The 19,703-nt window shown below is 60.0% G+C and overlaps 1 protein-coding gene across 5 annotated transcripts; it reads left to right on the top strand.

The window, feature by feature from the left end:
- Positions 1-4,741: 4,741 nt before the first annotated feature.
- Positions 4,742-18,832, top strand: UVSSA (UV stimulated scaffold protein A). 5 transcript variants are annotated; one of them, XM_060188369.1, is made up of 14 exons: positions 4,742-5,007; positions 6,324-6,654; positions 6,912-7,032; positions 7,181-7,525; positions 7,977-8,089; positions 8,214-8,339; positions 13,035-13,131; positions 14,623-14,734; positions 14,850-14,966; positions 15,108-15,291; positions 15,422-15,533; positions 17,158-17,332; positions 17,613-17,825; positions 18,001-18,832. In XM_060188369.1, the coding sequence occupies exons 1-13, from the start codon at positions 4,910-4,912 to the stop codon at positions 17,704-17,706; spliced, it is 2,025 nt and encodes a 674-aa protein (XP_060044352.1). In that variant the 5' UTR covers positions 4,742-4,909; the 3' UTR covers positions 17,707-17,825; positions 18,001-18,832. The 5 variants fall into 5 exon arrangements, with proteins under 5 accessions (XP_060044352.1, XP_060044353.1, XP_060044350.1 ...); XM_060188370.1 differs by having other exon boundaries at positions 8,214-8,340; positions 13,039-13,131; XM_060188367.1 differs by having other exon boundaries at positions 8,214-8,340; positions 13,039-13,131; positions 14,575-14,734.
- Positions 18,833-19,703: the final 871 nt, after the last annotated feature.

The following is a 19,703-nucleotide window of genomic DNA, read 5'->3' as shown; positions in this document are numbered from 1 at the left end:
CATCACCGCCCAGCTATCATCCACATTGGTCTCTAGCTCCCACTGATTCTGTGCTCGGAGAAACTAAGATGGAACTTTCGGAAAGCAAACTGGCGTCTGTTCAGTGATCTTACCAACAAATCTATTCCTGCAATTCCAATGAACTCTATCCCCTCTGAAGATTCCTACAGGTGCTTCCGCCAAGCCATCTTCAAAGCAGCTTCCCAAGCCATTCCTCGTGGGAGACGTGCTAACTATACGCCTTGTCTTGATGCTGAATGCGAGCAACTACTAAAGCAGTATGATGAGTCGGGCGACCCAGATGTGGCCGACCATCTCATTGCCTCCCTGGATGCAGCACGCCAAGCCCGCTGGCAACAACTCACGGAAAGTCTGAACTTCACCCACTCAAGTAGGAAGGCCTAGAAGCTTCTTCACAGACTGGGTGCCGGTAGCCAACCCCCTCCCATCTCCCATCCTCCCGTATCTCCAAACTCAGTGGTCAGTCACCTAACTCAAGTTGGTCGTGCTAAGATCGACACAGTCTGGAAAAGAGAAATTTCCCATGAGTGGTCATTCCACTTCCGGTTATCTTGTCCATCTCCAAAACTCTCTCCCTTTACACTGTCTGAACTGGAAGACGCCTTGAAGAGGGTTAAACCAGGAACAGCTGCTGGCTATGATAACATCACCCCAGAACTCATTCTTAACCTGGGCCCCGCGGCAAAGAAGTGGCTCACTTCATTCCTGTCCCACATCTTGGAATCTGAGTCTATGCCCAAAGTTTGGCGTCGTGCGAAGATTATAGCGGTTTTGAAACAAAAGAAAGACCCAACACTGGCCGCCAGCTATAGACCAATTTCTCTCCTCTCCGTGTGTTACAAACTCCTTGAGAGGCTGCTTCTGTCACGTATTTCTCCTCTTACAGAGAAATTCCTATCACCTGCCCAAGCTGGTTTCCGCCCAGGGAGATCTCAAGCCCTGGCCCTCTCAACTTACATTGAAAATGGATTCCAGAAGAATTTAAAGACGGGTGCTGTCTTTGTTGATCTCACAGCAGCCTATGACACGGTCTGGCACCGTGGTCTCCTAGTCAAGATCTCAAGATGCCTGCCTCCATGGGTGGCCAACACTATATCGTTTCTTCTCCAAAACAGAAGATTCCGGGTACATCTGGGTGACAAGTCTAGCAGATGGAGACTTGTCTCAAGTGGCCTCCCCCAGGGCTCTGTTCTGGCTCCTACGCTATTTAATATTTACATCAATGACCTCCCAGAAACTTCTTCAAGGAAGTTCATCTACGCCGATGACATCTGCTCTGCAACTCAGGCATCAAAGTTTGATATCCTCGAGGAAACACTCACGAAAGACATGTCTCTGATATCTGATTACTGTAAAAAATGGCGACTAATCCCTAGCACTGCAAAAAACGGTATCATCTGTTTTCCATCTACACCATGCCTCGGCCTCGCGTGAGCTTAATGTGCAGCTTGGCGATACGAGAATCCGGCATGAAGCCCAGCCAGTCTATCTCGGCGTTACTCTCGATCGCACCCTGTCATTTCACAAACATCTCGTAAAAACTGCAGCAAAGGTGGGCGCGAGGAATCACATCATTGCAAGACTGGCCAGCTCCTCATGGGGCGCGAGCGCTGCCACACTGCGATCATCCTCTCTGGCATTATGCTATTCCACTGCAGAATACTGTGCCCCAGGATGGTTCCGTAGCCCCCATGTCCACTTGGTCAATTCCAAATTATATTCCTCCATGAGGATCATTTCTGGAACCATCCGTTCCACCCCGGTTCCATGGCTGCCAGTTCTCAGCAACATCGCCCTGCCAGATATTCGTCGGGATGCGGCATCATCTAAGTTCATTTCCCACGTCTACGCTCGACCGGACCTGCCAATATACGCGGATATCTTCGCCCACCCTGTCCAACGCTTGACGTCTCGTCACCCAATCTGGTCCCCTACGCCTACACTGAACTTCTCTGTTCCAGACTCTTGGAAACAGAGCTGGCAGTCAGCTGAGGTCAAGAACAAACACCTCATCACAGACCCCTGCGAGCGTCAACCCGGCTCTGACCTAGCACGTTATGATTGGGCCCTCCTCAATTGCTATCGAACAGGCCATGGCCGGTGCGCCGCTATGTTCCATCGCTGGGGAGCCAGAGACGACCCGAACTGCCCCTGCGGCTCCAGACAGACTATGACCCACATAGTCAACGACTGCCACCTCCCCAGATTCAAAGGAGGTCTCGAACTTTACATCAGGCTCAACCTGACGCTGTTGACTGGCTACGGAAGAAGGGCAAACGCTAGAAGAAGAATTGGATAGACTCAACCAGAAATCATGAAGGGGGTGATAGAGAGGGTGAGAGGCAGAGAGACGCCTGCAGCCCTGCTTCACCACTTGTGAAGCTTTCCCCTTGCAGGGGACTGGAGGCTCGAACCTGGGTCCTTGTGCATTGTGACATGTGTGCTCAACCAGGTGCGTCACCACCTGTCTCCTCTCCCTCTTTATATCCCCCTTCCGTTTAGGTTTCTCTCTGTCTCGACACAGTAAAATTTAAAATAAATACATAAAATTAAAAAAAATTATTTATTTACTTTATTTGAAATGCTTGTTTTAATGAGAGAAAGATACAGGGAGCCCAGAGCCCTGCTCAGCTCTGCCCGCTGGTGGTGTGGGGATTGAACCTGGGCCCTCGGTGCCTCGGGCAGGACTCCTGCAGAAGCAGAGCTGGTCTCACCTTTTCTTCCACACACAGCTGCTTCCAGATTCAGGGGGTGTGTTCTGGGGGTGCACCATTGCTGTAGGCCACCTGCTTCTGACACAGGTGTGCCCAGAGGGCGGGCACGCTGGGCTGTGGACCCCATGAGCGGGCGCTCTAGCGGGGAGGGGGCTGCCTTGTTGGCCCCTTGAATTCAGCTGCCTGGCCCAACAGTCTTCAGTGGACACTTCACTGCGCCCGACACCGGTGCCAGGTGACGCTGAGCTCTGGCACCTGCACCAGGAAGCCACCACTCCAGGGGCCATTTTCTCCTCCTCCTTTTTTTTTTTATTTTTACTATTTTTATTTATTTATTTATTATATTTATTATTTATTTGTATATATTTATTATTTATTTGTATATATTTATTATTTATATATTTATTAATACATATTTTATCAATATATTAAATATATATTTATTATTAATATATCTATTATTATTTACTTATTTATATATTTATTATTTGTTATATTTTATTTATTATATTAATTATATTTATTATATTTATTTTTACTATTTTTATTTTACTATTTTCATTTTTATTTTTAAAATTATCCTTATTTATTTGGATAGAGACAGCCAGAAATAGAGGGGGAAGGGGTGATAGAGAGGGAGAGAGACAAAGAGACACCTGCAGCCCTGATTCACTACTTTTTAAAAAAAATTTATTTCTTTATTGGGGAGTTAATGTTTTACATTCAACAGTAAATACAATAGTTTGTACATGCATAACATCCCCCAGTTTCCCATATATAAAACTTTTTATTGTTGGACAGAGACAGAGAAATTGAGAGGGACGGGGAGATAGACAGAGACACCTGCAGCCCTGCTTCCTCATCTGTGACACTTTGCTCCTGTAGGCGAGGAACAGGGGCTTGAACCCAGGTCCAAGCTCACCCAGTGAGCGCTTAACTGGGGGCGCCACTGTGCGGCCCTCCTCGTCCCCTTTCTGATGGCGACAGGAACCGAGAGGGACAGTCACCTGCGGTGCTGCTGGTAGGGACGGGCCTTGAACAGAGGCCCTGTGCTCTGGGGAACAGAACCCATTGGCATGTCCTGCGCCCCCTCCTGGGTGGCCCCTGGCCCTGGGGCCGAGCTGTGGCCAGGGGAGGGGGGACGGGAGGCCAGGCGAGGGTGGGGGTCAGGGGTTGGGGGTCAGGGGAAGGGGGGCGGGGGGCCAGGCGAGGGCGGGGGTCAGGGGAGAGGGGGCGGGGGCAAGGCGAGGGCGGAGGGCGGGGGTCGGGGGTCAGGGGAGGGGGGTCAGCGGGGCCAGGCGAGGGCGGGGGTCGGGGGCCAGGGGAGGGGGGTCAGCGGGGCCAGGCGAGGGCGGGGGTCGGGGGTCAGGGGAGGGGGTCGGGGGGCCAGGCGAGGGCGGGGGTCGGGGGTCACGGCCGGTGTAGGGAGGGGTGTGGCCGGGCGGAGAAGGGGGCGTGGCCCAGAGTGGAGGCGCGGCCAACGGGGCGGGTTGGCGAGCGACGTGGGCGTGGCCCGAGGGTGGTGGGCGTGGCCAGCGGCGGGTGAGGGCCAGCGGAGCTCGACAGGAGCGTGGGAGTCGGCGGGCCTCGGGGAGGTTGGGGCCGGTGTCAGGAGCGGTGCAGGGTTCGGGGCCCGGGCAGGGTACATAAGGAGGGCGGCCTGGCGCGACCCTCTGACCCTCTTCCGGGGCCTGCTGGGCCCCTTCTCCGGGTGCCAGTGCCGCTCTGCCGGCCTGCCGGCAGCCACCCCACAGCATCCGGGGGCCGCCCCGCGCCCTTCCTTTCGCGTCAGCCAGCCCCCCGGGTGCGCGCCGACGTCACCGCGCCAGCCTCGGCCCCGCCCCGCGCTCGTGGCCCGTAGGTCCTGCCGAACCATTGGCCGCGGGGCGTGGGCACGTGACTGGGGCGGGGCCTCCTCGGAAGAGGCGGGGCTAGGGGGGAGGGGCTCGGTGAACTTTGTCCCCGCGCCGTCTAGCCAGCGGCCGAAGAGATGAGGGACCGGAAGGGCCGGGCCTTCGCCGGAAGAGGCTGGGCACCGCGATGAGGCCAGTGGCGCCTCGTAGAGCGCCTTCTCGCGAGGGTCGCCTTCCTGGGGGCGGGTCCTCGCGACGCCTCTGTCCGGCTTCGCCCGGAGGCGCCGCCCGTCCGCTGGTGGCCGGGCCTGGGCCGCGGATATGGATTCCGCGCTGGCGCGGCTGGTGGACGAGCTGACGACCTCGGGAGAGCCCCGGCTGGACGCCGCGAAGATGCGCGCGCTCAAGAGGGAGTGCAGGTGCGCTGCCAGAGCGGCGGCCGGGACCCTCAGCCCACCCAGGACCCCCCTCAATCCGGAACCCCCCTCAGCCGGGACTCTCAGCCCGGGACCCTCCTCAGCCGGGACCCTCAGCCCGGGACTCCCCTCAGCCGGGACCCTGAGTCCACCCAGGACCCCCCTCAGCCCGGGACCCTCCTCAGCCGGGATCCACAGCCCGGGATCCTCAGCCCAGGACCCCCCTCAGGCCGGGACTCCCCTCAGCCAGGACCCTGAGTCCACCCAGGACCCCCCTCAGTCGTGACCCTCAACCCAGGACTCCCCTCAGCCGGGACTCTCAGCCCGGGACCCTCCTCAGCTGGGATCCTCAGCCCAGGACCCCCCTCAGTCGGGACCCTCAGGCCGGGACCCACCTCAGCCGGGACCCTCAGCCCGGGACTCCCCTCAGCCAGGACCCTGAGTCCAGCCAGGACCCCCCTCAGTCCGGGACACTCCTCAGTCCGGGACCCCCCTCAGCCGGGACCTTCCTCAGCCTGGGACCCTCCTCAGCTGGGACTCTCAGCCCGGGACCCCCCCTCAGCTGGGACCCTCAGCCCACCGAGGACCCCCTTAGCCGGGACCCTCAGCCGGGGACCCCCTCAGCCAGGAGCCTACTCAGCCCGGGACCCTCCTCAGCCGGGAGCCTCAGCCCACCCAGGACCCCCCTCAGCTGGGGACCCTCCTCAGCCTGGGACCCTCAGCCCATCCAGGACCTTCCTCAGCCCAGGGCCCCCCTCAGCCTGGGACCCCCCCCTCAGCCCAGAACCCCCCTCAGCCTGGGACTCCCCCCCTCAGCCCAGAACCCCCCTCAGCCTGGGACCCTCAGCTCTGGACCCCATCAGGCCTGGACCTTCCTCAACCGAGACCCTCAGCCCACCCAGGGCCCTCCTCAGCCCGGGACCCCCCTCAGCCAGGACCCCCCTCAGCTCACCCAGGACCCTCCTCAGTCCGGGACACCCTTCAGCCTGGGACCCCCTTCAACCAGAGACCCCTTGCCCACCCAGACCCCCCTACCCCAGCCCTGGTGTCCATCTGTGGCCACGCTGCCCCAAAAGCCATCGTCATTTTCCCGTTTGACAGAGAGCGAGGGAGAAAGGGAGGGGACATAGCTGAAGCAACACCCGCCGCCTGTGAGGCCCCATCTGCCTCTGTACTGTGCGACTCCTGTGCTCTACCCGGCGTGCCGCAGACCCAGTCTTGAGTCCCGTCTCTGTGCTTGCGCTGTGTGGAGGCTGCCATCACCCGGGGTGTCGGGTGGCGCCCGGCAGGGGCTTCACCTCCGGTCTCCCGTTCCCCAGGGCATCGGAGGAGCAGCTGGACTGCGCCTACCGCCTGCTGATGGCCCAGCTCGGCCGGGCGCACGCCCAGGTCCGGCTATCCACTTTCCAGGCCATGGAGCAGCTCTTTGCCCGCTCCCACCACTTCCGTTCCCTGTTGGTGTCTGACTTCCAGGACTTCTTGGCGCTCACATTGGGCACCGAGCACGCACGGCCCCTGCCGCCTCCCCGGGAGACAGCTCAGCGGCTGAAGCGGGCCACCCTGCAGGCTGTCCAAGGATGGGTGGCCAAGTACGGCCCTGCCTACAAGAAGCTGGAGCTGGGCTTCCACTTCCTGCGGCACAATAAGCAGGTGGGCGGTGGGGCGGAGGCTCATGGGCAGCAGGGGCTGGGATGGCTCTTGGGAGACACCCCTAGCAGGTGTAGCTAGCAGAGGACCTGGGCCTGGCCGCCTCCCTCCTGGAGCAGGGTGCTCCCTGCCGCCCTCCCGGCACTGCAGACTGGAAGCGCTGCTGCCTGCCAGGGGCTGGGGCTGAGCCCAGGGTCTGACTGTGGGCGTGGGACGGGGGCGTTTTCGGCCCTGGTAGGCTCATCTCCTTCCTTCCTCAGGTGGATTTCCAGGACGTGGATGTGAGGACGCCGGCTGAGAGGAAGCGCGCAGAGGAAAAGCAAAAGCGTCTAGAGCGCATCTACAAGGAGCGAGCAGAGCAGGCAGCTAATGACATGGAGGGTGAGTGGGCAGGGGTCCAGAGTGGGAGCCAGGGTCCATTTGCTGTTCCTCTAAGTGGGGAGCCCTAGAGGCTGGTCCTCTGGGTGGGAGCCCCAGTGTCCTCTGTGGGTGGGGAGCCCAGGGCCCACGGCTATGACTTCTCGGTTAGAGATGTCGGAGGAGATCAGGTGCTGCCTCACGGAGGTGGACAGCTGCTTCCGCCTGCTGGTGCCCTTTGATCTGGCCGAAGCTTCCAGACAGTCTGGGGAGGGCACCCCAGCCCCAGAGGAAGAGGAGCAGCCGTGCTGCAGCAAGAGCCTGCCCCCCTGTGCCCCCTGTCCGCCTGTGGGGGCCCACCAGACAGCTTCAAAGCCAGCCTCAGAGGACAGTGATGGGGACGAGGACGGAGAGGAAAACCCAGTTTTGGAGGATGGGGACGGCGGCCTGAATGGCTTTGTGCGGTGTCACGGGCTGGGCTCTTACAAGTACACGCTGCAGGTGGAGCTGTGTGCAGGTGGGCCCCCCCATGACCTCCCCACCCCCTCATTCCCCCACCTCTCACCATCCTGCATTCAGAAGCAGGCATCCTGCTGTTAAAGGCAGGCCTCAGATTGGCTCCCGTCTGTGGGCAATGGCTGCCCGGTCTGAAGTGAGGAGCCATATGAGCTGTGGGGGCCCTGCACCTGCGCGGGCACTGCTCTTTCTGGAGGGGTTGGTGGTGTGCACCAAGGGAAGGGTGGTTACCCTGGGAGCCTCAGGCTCAGGTGGGGGCTCCCTCTGGGCAGGAGGAGGGGGGCAGAGATCCTGCTGTCCAGTTGCTCTTGGTTGGAGTGGGGCACACCCCTGCAGGGGTGGGATGGGCCAGAGACACAGGGCAGGGGCAATCTTGGGTGTCAGGCTGAGGGTGCATGGTAAGGCATGGGGGATACCCATACTGCTGGCTTGGGGCAACCTCTCTCCTACAGACAGTCTGCGGGTGCAGGAGGACGAGAACAACCAGGCCATCGTCCACTCTGCCCGAGACGCACTCAAGCTCATCCAGAACAAGTTCCTGCCAGCCGTGGGCTCCTGGGTACAGGTGGGTGGGGTAGGCGAGTGCCCTTAGATGCAGGTGGGTGGGGTGGCTGTGGGTTCCAGGGTGCAGCAGGGGCTGTAGGGGAGCCCAGAGCCTCACCTGCGCTAGGACCTGCCCTCGTTTGCAGCTGTTCACCCGAGCAGGGGCCCGGGTCCCCTTGGAGGATGCTATCCGGCTGAAGGTGGAGCTGGAGGCCATGCTGAGAAGGGGCCAGGAGCTGGCCATCCATCCCGATGTGTCGAGTGGCAGGGAGGTGAGTGTGGCCCGTGCTGGGGGCTGAACATTCTCTGTCCTTCCTGGTTTGGATGCGCCGTCCACATGCAGTCCTGGCCTGAAGACAGAGCCTGGCTGGGTTGTTACTCTGCGCTGGGGTCGGGTGGGCGCAGTGGCCAGCTGGGCTGGTAGAAGGTTCTAGTGAGAGGCAGAGGACCTGACCTGGAGAAAGCAGAGCAGGTGGGAGCAGGCCTGTCACCCTACAGAGCACCTGAGACATTTTCGGGCCTGTGAGGTTTGGTCAGGGGAAGGTTTGGTTGGGAAGGTTTGGTCAGGGACATGCCGGGTTCCCAGAGAATAGACCCATAGCGCCTTAAGGCCTGGGAGTAGTGCCAGCACCAGAGCAGGGTCTGGGGGAGAACTTGGCCGGGTGCTGGGGTGACCTGTGCCCCCTGAGCCTCCTGCTCTCCTGGGTGAGCTCTGCCCCTGGGTCTCCACTCTCTAGGGTGAACTGTGCCCCCTGGTCTGCCCACCAGGCTGCATTCCAGCTGTTCCCTGCTTCTCCTGTTTGGTGTTAACCCCGGTCGCCAGCAGAGGGCGGTGTTGCCCTGCCTTTACAGTCGGCCTGCCGTACCCGCCCCTTAGGGAGCTCCGTTTGGCTCTGCTGCTCCCTCTTTGGTACAGTGAGGCCTGGCTTTCCGCCCCTGGGAAGGTGATGGACCTGGGCGCCTCCTGAACATCTACTCTGTGGGTGTATGGCAGGGGCCTCACAGCTCTGGGCCATGAAGTGGGGAGGCCCTGCCCTCACCTTGGCTCTGGGTTTGCTGGGCAGTGAGGTTCTGCCCCCCCAGGGGCCAGCGCAGGGCTGCATCTGGGCAGAGCCTTCCAGTGTCTACAGGAGGTGCCTCATGGCTGCAGATGGCCTTGAGGCCTGGTGGCTGGCACAGCTCAACAGTGGCTTGTGGTCCAGTGTCCTTAAGGCATGTTTTGTCAGTGCTGTCATGGCACTGAAGCTTCTGCCGTGGGAGTTTGCCCAGAGTGTCCCTGAGGCTGCTCTCTGGTCCCCAGCCATGTTGACACCTGACACCTCCAAGCCAAGTGTGGCCATCACTCCTCTGTAGCAGGGTCATCTGGGATATCTGCATTCTGGGCTCCTGTGGCCAGAGGCTAGGGTGGGTGCATGGTGAGTGTTTCAGGTGGGGGAGTCCCCTGGTGCCTGTCACCTGGGCTGCAGGGAGCATCTGTCAGCCCTGCACAGCCATCCCTGCTGCAGCCCTTGGGGACCAGGCTTCTCGCAAGCGAGATGGAGAGATTGGAGCTCTGGTGAGCCGCTTCCCAGAATAACCCAGCCTTGGGGTGGGGGTGGGGAGCGCTGGGGGGACTGGAGGGCTGTGTGCAAGGATGGGGGCAGTGGGGGGTTGTGTGCTGGGCTGGGGGTGCTGGGGGGACTGGAGGGCTGTGGGCCAGGATGGGGTGGAGCACTAGCTGTGCACCCCAGGTCCAGCCGCCATTGACTAGGGAAGCTCCCTGCTGTGGGGTCTTCCCTTCCGCCTCTGTCTCTGTCTTATTTCCTCCTTTCTTTCTTTTCTTTCCTTTCCTCTTACCTTTTAAAATATTTTACCTATTGGGCAGAGACAGAAAAATTGAGCAGGAGAGTGAAAGAAATAGAGAGGAGAGGCCCCTGCAGGCCTGTTTCCCTGATGCAGGTGGGGCCACGGGCTTGAACCCGGTCCTCATGCAGGGTGATGAGTCTCTGTAAAGGCTGTGCCGGCCCCCGGCCCCTCCGTCCCTGTCCCTGTCTGTGCCCCAGTTGGTGAAGAGATTGGGGAGCAGACATTGCCCCCCTGCCTGAGCCGCTCCCTCTTTAGGAGGCTGTGGCTTAGATGTGTTTAACCGCTTGCTTTATGGAGCGTCTCGTCTCAGCGCGGCACGGGTGTGGCGGCGATGGGGATAAATCTCACCATCGATCCGGCATCTGATGCGCGGATGCGCTGCCCGGCCTGCATCTGTCAGGCTGATCTTGGTCCCCTGGCAATGTCCCAGCGGCCTGCCTTTTAATTACGAGTGAGATCACTGATCACTTGGTATCACGTAATTAAGAAAATATTAATTTCACCCAAGCACCAAGTGAGAAAGGAATCGCTGGGCACAGCGTGCTGAAACCGCAGCTGTAGGTCGGTGTGCATGAAGGGGAGCGTCATACGTGGCCAAGTAGTGCCATGGGGGGGGCGTCACCCTGGGCATCCCAGGCTGTGGGGCCTCTGCCTCAGGATGCAGAGAGGAGGGAGCTGGCTGTGCGGGCAGCAGGACCTCAGTCAGCTGCTGCAAGGCCTTGCACTGGACCCGCCTGCCCGGGACAGGACAGGACGAGGCGACAGCCCATTCCTGCTCCCTGCAGCCCTGGAGGCCACCCACACACTTGCCCACGCTGCCTGCCCCCTGCTCACACTGCCCCTACCCAGGCCACTGCCCACAGGCCATGCTCGCTGGCTGGATCCTGGGCACCAGTTCCTGTTCCCTCACGTCCAGCATGAGCCCGCGCAGCTCACTTTCTGCAGACTATGGACCAGCCCCTGCTGTGGCTGCGGTTGGCGACGTGTCTTCCCCAGTGGGCCTGGGCAGCCCGTCAGGAGACCCTGCCCTGAGAGGGTCTGTCCTGCCCTCTGAGGGCCTCCTGGCAGAGGGGTCCCTGAGTTGTCGCCTGGCAATTTGCAGGCCTTGCCGGAGGACATTAGCATATAAATAGCGGTGGGCTGAGGCGCACAGCTGAGCACGTTTAATTTTGGGTTGATCAGGGAGAATGGGCTTTTAAACGCACGGCCATCACACGGGAGACAGATGCAGCTTGGCGCTCACTCGGCTGACGAGGCTTTACATCATTTTTTTTTTTTTTAAAGGAAACAGACACACATAAAACTGAGCAAAAGTGATTTCTTGGGTGAGAAGTAATTGAGATTGTGCGCCGAGTTAATTAGATGGCACAGGGTTTATTTAGCGCCCAGCTGTATCTGGGGGCGGGGGCCAGGCCTCCGCCTCTGTAATTAGCGGCTGCCGACTCCAGGCCCACGGCCCGTGTTTCCTCGAGTTTTATTGCTTGTTTAATTATGATTGCGGACGTTCATTTTTCTAAATCCTCTTAACTGGGCAAGAATCAATTTGTGGGGAGTTGATGGGAGACGGGCTGGGCCTGACTTGTTGTTTCTGGAAGTGTCCAGTGGACACCCCCCACCCCAAGCTGCACCCAGTACCCAGACCCCCACCTGGGTGCCACACCTGCCTCGCCCCCAGCATGCCCCTGGGCCTCTGATCCATGACCTTTGACCTCAGTGGACTAGGAGACAAGCCCTCCTGAGTCTGGAGAGGGCTGGACAGGGGCTAGGACTCTGACTCACAGTTGCAGTCTGGCTCCTGCCCTTCCTGGGTGATGTACTCTACCCCTCACTCCAGCTGTGGGGTGCAGACAGCCCCACAGGGCACTGTGAGGGACAGCAGGGAGGGGGCTTTTAGGGGCCTCAGGCAGCCACTAGAACCTTGCAGTGGGGTAAGGGTGCGGGGGCTGTTTGGGAGTGACTGCAGGACTGGTGAAGCACTGGGAGCTGAGGGAACTTTGTAGTGGGGCTGGGGAGACGAGCGAAGCTGGGTTGATGTGGGCTCGGCACCCCTGGGTGTTTCTGCACCCCACCTCCCACTAATGGGGCACAGAAATGTGCGCCCCACCTGGGGTGGGGCTCCTGTTCCTCTGAGCAGCCCTGAAATTGGGGTGAGCCCCCAGTGGGATGCGGGCACCATATTTTGTGGAAGTGCCCCCCGTATTTAAGCTGGTGCTCTGTGTTCTGTGTTGTAGCATCCAGGCCCGTCTAGCTTTTAGAAAATTAAAACACATAAATTCTGTTTAGTGTTGGCCGCGCAGGGCCGGCCGCCCGCAGGAGCCGGAACGCCACCTTTCATAAATTCCTGGTGGGTTCCGCACAGAATCCTTTCCAGGCCCGTGCTCATTGTTATTCAAACGTGATGGATGGGCGTCATTTGCTCTGCACTGGAGTTAAGTGCCCCGTCATTTCCAAAGAGCGTAATTGGGACGTTTCACAGGTCAGCGCTGGGGACAGGCTTCCCAGTGATCAGTGTTGGGCTGATAACAGAAGTCGTGTTGGTGATGGATGTGCCGAGGCAGGCGGCCCCGACGGCGCCAGCATCCCCTCACCATGGGGTTCTGTCCAGGCCCATACCGGCAGGCCCAGCCCTCCGAGGAGTTGGCTAGCCATCCCTCCCTCACAGGCTAGGCTAGGGGGCAGGCAGTGGGCCACCCAGGTCCCAGTCTGGGCTGAGATGCCTGGCGGCCAGTGGCACCAAGGGTCACAGCTCAGGGGTCTGCCTGCCCAGTGTGTCCCCAGGCCTGCTCTGGGGTCTCCCTGCTCGGGGGTTTGTGCAGTATGGTTCTCTCCTGAGGGTCCCAGCTCTCTGGGGTGGAGGTGGCAGCATCTGGAGGAAGCTGGTCTCTGTGGCTCTCTGACCAGCCCCCTGAAGGACAGACCCTTCTGGAAGTGTGGCTGGTGCCTCAGGACTGAGGCTGGACTGCCCCCAAGCCTGGGCCCCGGCCCCAGACTGACTGCCACTGCTTGGTGGGGTGTCCTCCATGCTGCACTGACCTAGCTGCCCACCCTGGGGTTCTCCCTGTCCGGACTGCCTGCCTGCCCCCAAGCCTGGGTCTCTGTTTAAAGTTGGGGTGCTTCTATAGACGGCAGCCTCCGAGGACGAGGATGAGGACTTCGTGGAGGTCCCTGAGAAAGAGGGGTATGAGCCCTGCATCCCTGCCCACTTGCGGCCTGAATATGGTGAGCTGCAGGGTGGGTGGGTGTGGGGGAGGAGCAGGAGACTGTTTGCAGAGTTAGGGAGCGGAGGACAGCGGGCAGGGGGATGGTGGGTAGTAGGTAGCAGGGATAGCGGGGGGGGGGGGGGCAGTTGGCCCAGCCAGTGGAGGGTCAGGCATTGCCTGTATAGCTGGGGGGTGGGTGCCCCAGGTCCAGGCCTGTAGAAGCTGGCCCCTCCCTCTGTGCTGACTGGATGGCTGCCCTCTGTCCCAGTGCCCAGCGGGGTGCTCCCCCAACTCCAGTCCCCTCAGGCCCTGGCCCAGGAGGCAGTAGGCCAGGGTGGCCCCTCACTTGAGCCGTACGCTTCTCTGCCTCAGAGCTGGAGCTGTCCTCCTCACAGGCTCCCACCTCCCCTGATGCTGAGAGCCAGCCTCCCCATCCTCCCCACAGGCTTCCATCTCCCCTGATCCTGGGAGCTGGCCTCCTCGTCCTCCCCGTCCTCCCTGAAGGCTCCCATCTCCCCAATTCTAGTTTCTGTCAGGACATAATCTCTCTCTCAAATTTACATTTTAATTACAAGGCCAGCTGAACTGGGTAGAATCAATGGTGTCAGCCTGGCAGCTCCATTTCCTGCCATCGATCGGGCCTTCTGCCCCCTGCCGGTGCCTGGTGCCACCCGGTTAGGCTGCAGGAGAGGGGTGACTGATGGGCGGGGAGTGGGCTCAGTCCTCACTTCCCTCCTCTCAGACCCCCCAACCCCCTGCATTTGGGGTCTTGCTGGGAATCCTCCTATGTGCTGCTCTCGGCGTGTGAGGTACTCTCACTTACCCATCTGTTTAGTGGCTCCAAGCAGATCAATGGGGGCTCACTCCTGGAACTCCCGGGGTCCCCTATTGATCCCCAGCTGCCTGTGTCCATCCACACCGCAGCCATTCTCAGTCCCCGCCACAGGGCAGCAGCAGTGTGGGTGTGTGTAAGAGCATGTGTGTTTGTGAGCGTGTGAGAGAAAGCGTGTGTGTGTGTGCATGTGTAGATGTGTGAAAGCGTGGGCATGAGAGCATGTGTGGCATGTGTGAAAGCATGTGTAGGTATGTGAGTGTAAAAGTATGTGGGTGTGTGTCAGTGTGAGCATTGTGTGTGTGAGAGCATGTGGACATGTGAGTGTGATAGCATGTGTGGATACATGTGTGAGAACACATGGGCATGTGAGAGCATGTGGACATGTGTGTGAACATATGAGAGCATTGTGTGTGTATGTGTGAGAGAGAGAGTGCGTGTGCATGTGGGCATGTGATTGGCTATCTGCCTTGGGTTCAGTGTGGAAGACTAAGGAGGCAGTACTATGGTGCTCAGTGGGCTGGGTGGGCAAAGTGTTGGGGGACACAGTGTTAGGGAGTAAAGTATTGGGGGGCATGGTGTTGGGGGTCACAGAATTAGGGAGCATGGTGTTGTGGAGCATGGTGTCAGGCAGAGTGTCGCTGAGTGGCCTGGCAGCGGGAGCACCCCTCTCTACAGGGCTGGAGGCTGCGCAGGGCTCGCAGGTGAGAAAAGATGAGGAGGCGCAGGACCCCACCTCCGCGGCTGCCCAGCCACACTCTCTCCGGGGCCGTGTGCTTCCTGGTGCCAGGTGAGTGTTGCCTGCAGGCCTCAGGCTCAGAGTCTCCAGTGGGTGGCGAGGCCAGGGATCAGGACCTGAGCACCGTGGGGTGTGCCTGCTCAGGGCCCCTCCCCGAACCCCTCAGAGCTGCACGAGGCCCGCAAGAAGCAGGGAGCCTGGCAGGGGCACCAGTGCCCGTCGTACCCTTTGGGCTGGACCTGTGCTACTGGGGCCAAGAGCCACCATCTTCGCGGGTCCTCAGGTGAGAGCCCCCATCCTGGGGTTAGGCAGGGCCGCAGGGCCTGCCCCTGGGGAGGGGTGCAGCCAGGGCACTGACCTTGTTGCCTGCTGACCAGATCTTGGTGCTGGGCGCCCTGGCTCCCCTCACCCCCAACCACTGCAGGGCTGACCCTGAGCACCGCTTTTGGAGACCCCTGGAAATGGAGGCAGATGGGCAGGCGCATGGGGAGCCGGAACCACGGGGCAGCCGTCACATCACCTTTGCCGGCACCTTCCAGCCCGTCCAGCACCGCTGCCGTGCCCCCAAGCCCGACGGCCGGCTCTGTGAGCGCCAGGACAGGCTCAAGGTGAGCTGGGGGAGCAGGGGCTCCAGAAGGGGCAGGCTGGCCTTGGCTGAGCCCCCAGGGGGGTCTGCCCACTGGTCTGGGGGTCCATTCTGATTGACTGGCAGTGACCACAGCTGTCCCATGTCTGCAGTGTCCATTCCACGGCAAGATCATCCCCAGAGATGAGGTGGGCCAGCCCCTGGACCCTGACGACCGGGCACGGGAGCAACAGCTGCAGGAGCAGAGGCAGGCAGGGCAGCCAGGTAGGTGGGGCAGCGGGCCATGCAGGGTGGGTGCACTCAGGTCTGTGCGTACGTGTGCCTGGGGGTGTGGCCAAAGGGCTATTTATAGGCAGCCCTGCTGAGCTCGTGAGCTGTGGGCGGGGAGGTCAGGCCCTTGTTTCCTGGCAGTGGCCAATTCAAGCCCAGTGCACGTGGCCTCAGTCAGCTGCATGCCCTTGGGGTTACACGTCAGCCGTTGAGTGAGCGAGGTGGCAGTATGCCAAAGCCTGGAGGGCGCCCACCTTGACCTGAGGTCCTGTGGATCTGTCCTGCCTGGACCAAGATGTAAGGGTGCCAGACTCAGTCTAATTCAGGCCCTGAGAGTAGGGCCTGTGTGTCCCCAGGCTCAGCTGTGCCCCTGTGTGTGTCCCCAGGGCTCAGTCTGCTCCTGTGTGTTTCCCTAGGCTCAGCTCTGCCCCTGTGTGTGTCCCCAGGGCTCAGCTCTGCCCCTGTGTGTGTCCCCAGACTCAGCTCTGTCCCTGTGTGTCCTCAGGGCTCAGCTCTGTCCCTGTGTGTGTCCCCAGGGCTCAGCTCTGCCCCTGTGTGTGTCCCCAGGGCTCAGCTCTGCCCCTGTGTGTGTCCCCAGGGCTCAGCTCTGCCCCTGTGTGTGTCCCCAGGGCTCAGCTCTGCCCCTGTGTGTGTCCCCAGACTCAGCTCTGCCCCTGTGTGTGTCCCCAGACTCAGCTCTGCCCTTGTGTGTGTCCCCAGACTCAGCTCTGCCCCTGTGTGTGTGTCCCCAGACTCAGTTCTGCCCCTGTGTGTGTCCCCAGGGCTCAGCTCTGCCCCTGTGTGTGTCCCCAGGGCTCAGCTCTGCCCCTGTGTGTGTCCCCAGACTCAGCTCTGCCCCTGTGTGTGTCCCCAGACTCAGTTCTGCCCCTGTGTATGTCCCCAGACTCAGCTCTGCCCCTGTATGTCCTGGCCTCTGCGTGGGGACTTGTTAACAGACAGGTGTGCAGGCCAGTCAGTTCTGAAATAATGTCCCCACTAACGGCCATCGATCGCTTTCCCTCACCTGGGGACCAAGAGGCAGCCCCATAGGATCCAGATCGATCTTCCTCTGAGGCGTTTAAACCAGGAGGCCTCCCCCTTCCCTCCCTCCCTCCCTCCTGGCCACAGGCCTGTAAACAATCCCCCATTCAACCTTGTTGGGGAGATATACCCACCCAGCCTCCCACCTCTGCTCCACCCTGTGCTCCACTGGGGCTCAGAACACCAGCAGGAGGCTTCTCAGGCTGCACCCCACCCTTACTCACCCCAGACCCCTGACCCACTCACCCCTTCATCCCTTCATCTCTTACCCCTCAGCCCTCTCATGGACCTCACCTCCTTAGTCCCCACCACCTCATTCCTCACCCCTCATCTGGCCTCTCACCCTTTCATGCCTTCACCACTCTCACCCCTCACTTCTCTCATCACTCAACCCTCACCCCCAAGCCCCCTCACTTAGCCCCTCCTTCTACACCATTCTGCATAGGGGCTGGAGGCCGGGACACTGAGCTGGACTGTCAGAGATGTAGCCAGCACTGGGCCTGAGTTAGTGGACTTCCAGTCCAGGGCGGGTGGCCGGTGCTCTGGTGGGTGCTGGACATTTGGGGTGTGTTTGCAGGCTGGAAGGACCCTGAGTTCCTGAGGGATGTGGAGGCTGCCACAGGGGTGGACCTGGGCTCTGCGCACGGCCGGGGCCGTGGAAGAGGCCGGTGGAGGAAGCACCCAGGGCTGGCAGACCTGAAGTGCCAAGCCAACACCAGCCGCGCCCGCCTCGCCAAGAAGGTGTTGGCCAAGTGAGAACCTTGCCCCGGGCATCCTGGGGCACCAGTGGTGGGGACGTGGAGCATGGGGCCCTCAGGCACTGGGCAGTCACTCTGCTACCTCCTGCTTTGAGGCCTCAGCTCACCCTTCAGCCCAACACCCAGCCTGTCTCCCAGGCCTGACCCCCCCATCCCATCACCCAGCCATCCCCCCAACTTATCCCCCAGCCCTGTCCTCCCAGCCCGTCTGCCCCAGCCCATCACCCCATTTGTCCCCCAGCCCTCTCCCCCAGTATGTCCACTTTTCCTGCAGGGCCTCTGTGCAGCGGGTGGCGGCCGCCATGAACAAGATAGACCAGAAGAAGCATGAGAAGTTCCAGAACCAGTTCAACTATGCACTCAAGTAGAGGCGGCCTGTCGTCCTGGGGTCCAGCCCTGCTGCCAGTGCAGGGGGTGTCCAGTGCAAGGGGGTGTCCAGGGCAGGGGTTTCCAGTGCAGGGGGTGTCCATTGCAAGGGGTATCCAGTGTAAGGGGGTGTCCAGGGCCAGGGGTGTCCAGGGCAGGGGTTTCTAGTGCAGGGGGTGTCCAGGGCAAGGGTGTGTCCAGGGCCAGGGATGTCCAGGGCAGGGGTTTCTAGTGCAGGGGGTGTCCAGTGTAAGGGTGTGTCCAGGGCCAGGAGTGTCCAGGGCAGGGGTTTCTAGTGCAGGGGGTGTCCTGTGCAAGGGACTGGCCAGGGCAAGGGGTGTCCAGTACAATGGGTCATCCAGTGCAAGGGTTTGTACAGTGCAGGGTTGTCCAGTCCAAAGGAGTGTCTATGGTAGGAGGTGTCCAGGGTAGGGGGTGTCCAGGGCAGCCTGTCCTCAGCTTGCTCGTGGCTGTCCTCACACAGGGACCCTCCTTGCCCTTAATGCACTTGGCAGGCACACCCCACTTGGCCCACAGGAAGCCCTGACCCAGCCTGGCCCTCGGCCCCCAGCCCCTGACTCTAGCCTGACTCCTAAAAGACCCTGTCCTCTCGCCTCCTGTGTGTGTGACCTACCCTCACCTCTTGTCCACTGTGTTCTCCAGTCCTCAGCTGGTGACTCCCAAGTGACAGTGTAGCCTTCTCATTGGGTTTGTGCCCCATTCCTAGCAGGGGATTCGCAGCCCTGGCTTCTTGCTGCCCGTCTGCACGCACAGCCCGGCCGCCTTCCAAAGTGGACACAGGTCTCTGCTCCTCACCAGCATTCGCCCTCTGGCCCTCATGATGTGTCAGGGCTGGGCGTTTGGGGCTGACTGCATGTGCTCTGATGCAGAACTGAGCAGACTTCACACCTTGTCTCTTTCCCACTGTGTCCTGGAGCCCAGGACCCTTGCCCTTGCGGTGGCCCGTGGCCCCTCTGCCTCTCTGCGTCTGTGGCGCAGCCTGACCCTGAGCCCTGGGGTGGCCTCTGTGTGTCCCCAAGAACCTCGGGGCTCTAGCTCTTGAATCCCATTCCCACATTCCTGACTCAATTCTGATTTGAGTTTTAATTAAATTTCTTTTGTTGCTGACACCTTGCACCTGTGTGACTCTGCTGCCCTCACAGACATGTCCCCTCAGCTTCAGAAACAGGGAGAAGAGAGACCAGAGCACCAACCCATTGCCCACGGAGCTTCCCACCCTTGGTGAGAGCATGTGTTCCCACAGGGTGCTGGGGCTCGTACCCAGGTCCTCACATGGGAGTACGTGTGCTCTGCCAGCTGAGCTGCTCCTGGTCTGACTCTGTTCTCCCTGCTCCCCCCTGCCCTGCACCCCAGGCTAAGCTAGGGCTGTGCCTGCTGGGCCCCACTGCTTCCAGCAGATGGGGTGAGAGACAGAGACATCACAGCACTGCTCACCGCTCTCGGAGCTTCCCTGGGGCTTGAGCCTGGTCTGTGCTCACGGTGACATGTACACTCTGCGAGCTGAGCCATCTCAGGCCCCTAGTTTAATTTTTGAGGTGTGAGGTAGGACCAGGCTGCATATTTCCTGCATGCTTAGGGGAATTTGCCACTGAAGCTATTTGATTTTAGCACTTGGGATTTTTATTATTTATTTATTTATTTATTTTAAACTTTACTTACTTATTTTTCCCTTTTGTTGCCCTTGTTGTTTATTGTCATTGTTGTTCGTCGTTGGATAGGACAGGGAGAAATGGAGAGAGGAGGGGAAGACAGAGAGGGGGAGAGAAAGACACCTGCAGATCTGCTTCACCACTTGTGAAGCGACTCCCCTGCAGGTGGGGAGCCGGGAGCTTGAACCAGGGTCCTGATGTGAGTCTGTGCACTTTCTGCCATGTGCGCTTAACCTGCTGTGGCACCACCCGGCTCCCTGGAATTTTTATTTTAATTCAGTAGTTTAACATAGATATGTTTATATTTTCTATTCCTAAATCACTTTTTA

Source organism: Erinaceus europaeus, chromosome 3 (assembly GCF_950295315.1).
Source record: "Erinaceus europaeus chromosome 3, mEriEur2.1, whole genome shotgun sequence".
Taxonomy (NCBI): Eukaryota; Metazoa; Chordata; class Mammalia; order Eulipotyphla; family Erinaceidae; genus Erinaceus; species Erinaceus europaeus.
This window is presented reverse-complemented; position numbering and strand designations above follow the sequence as displayed.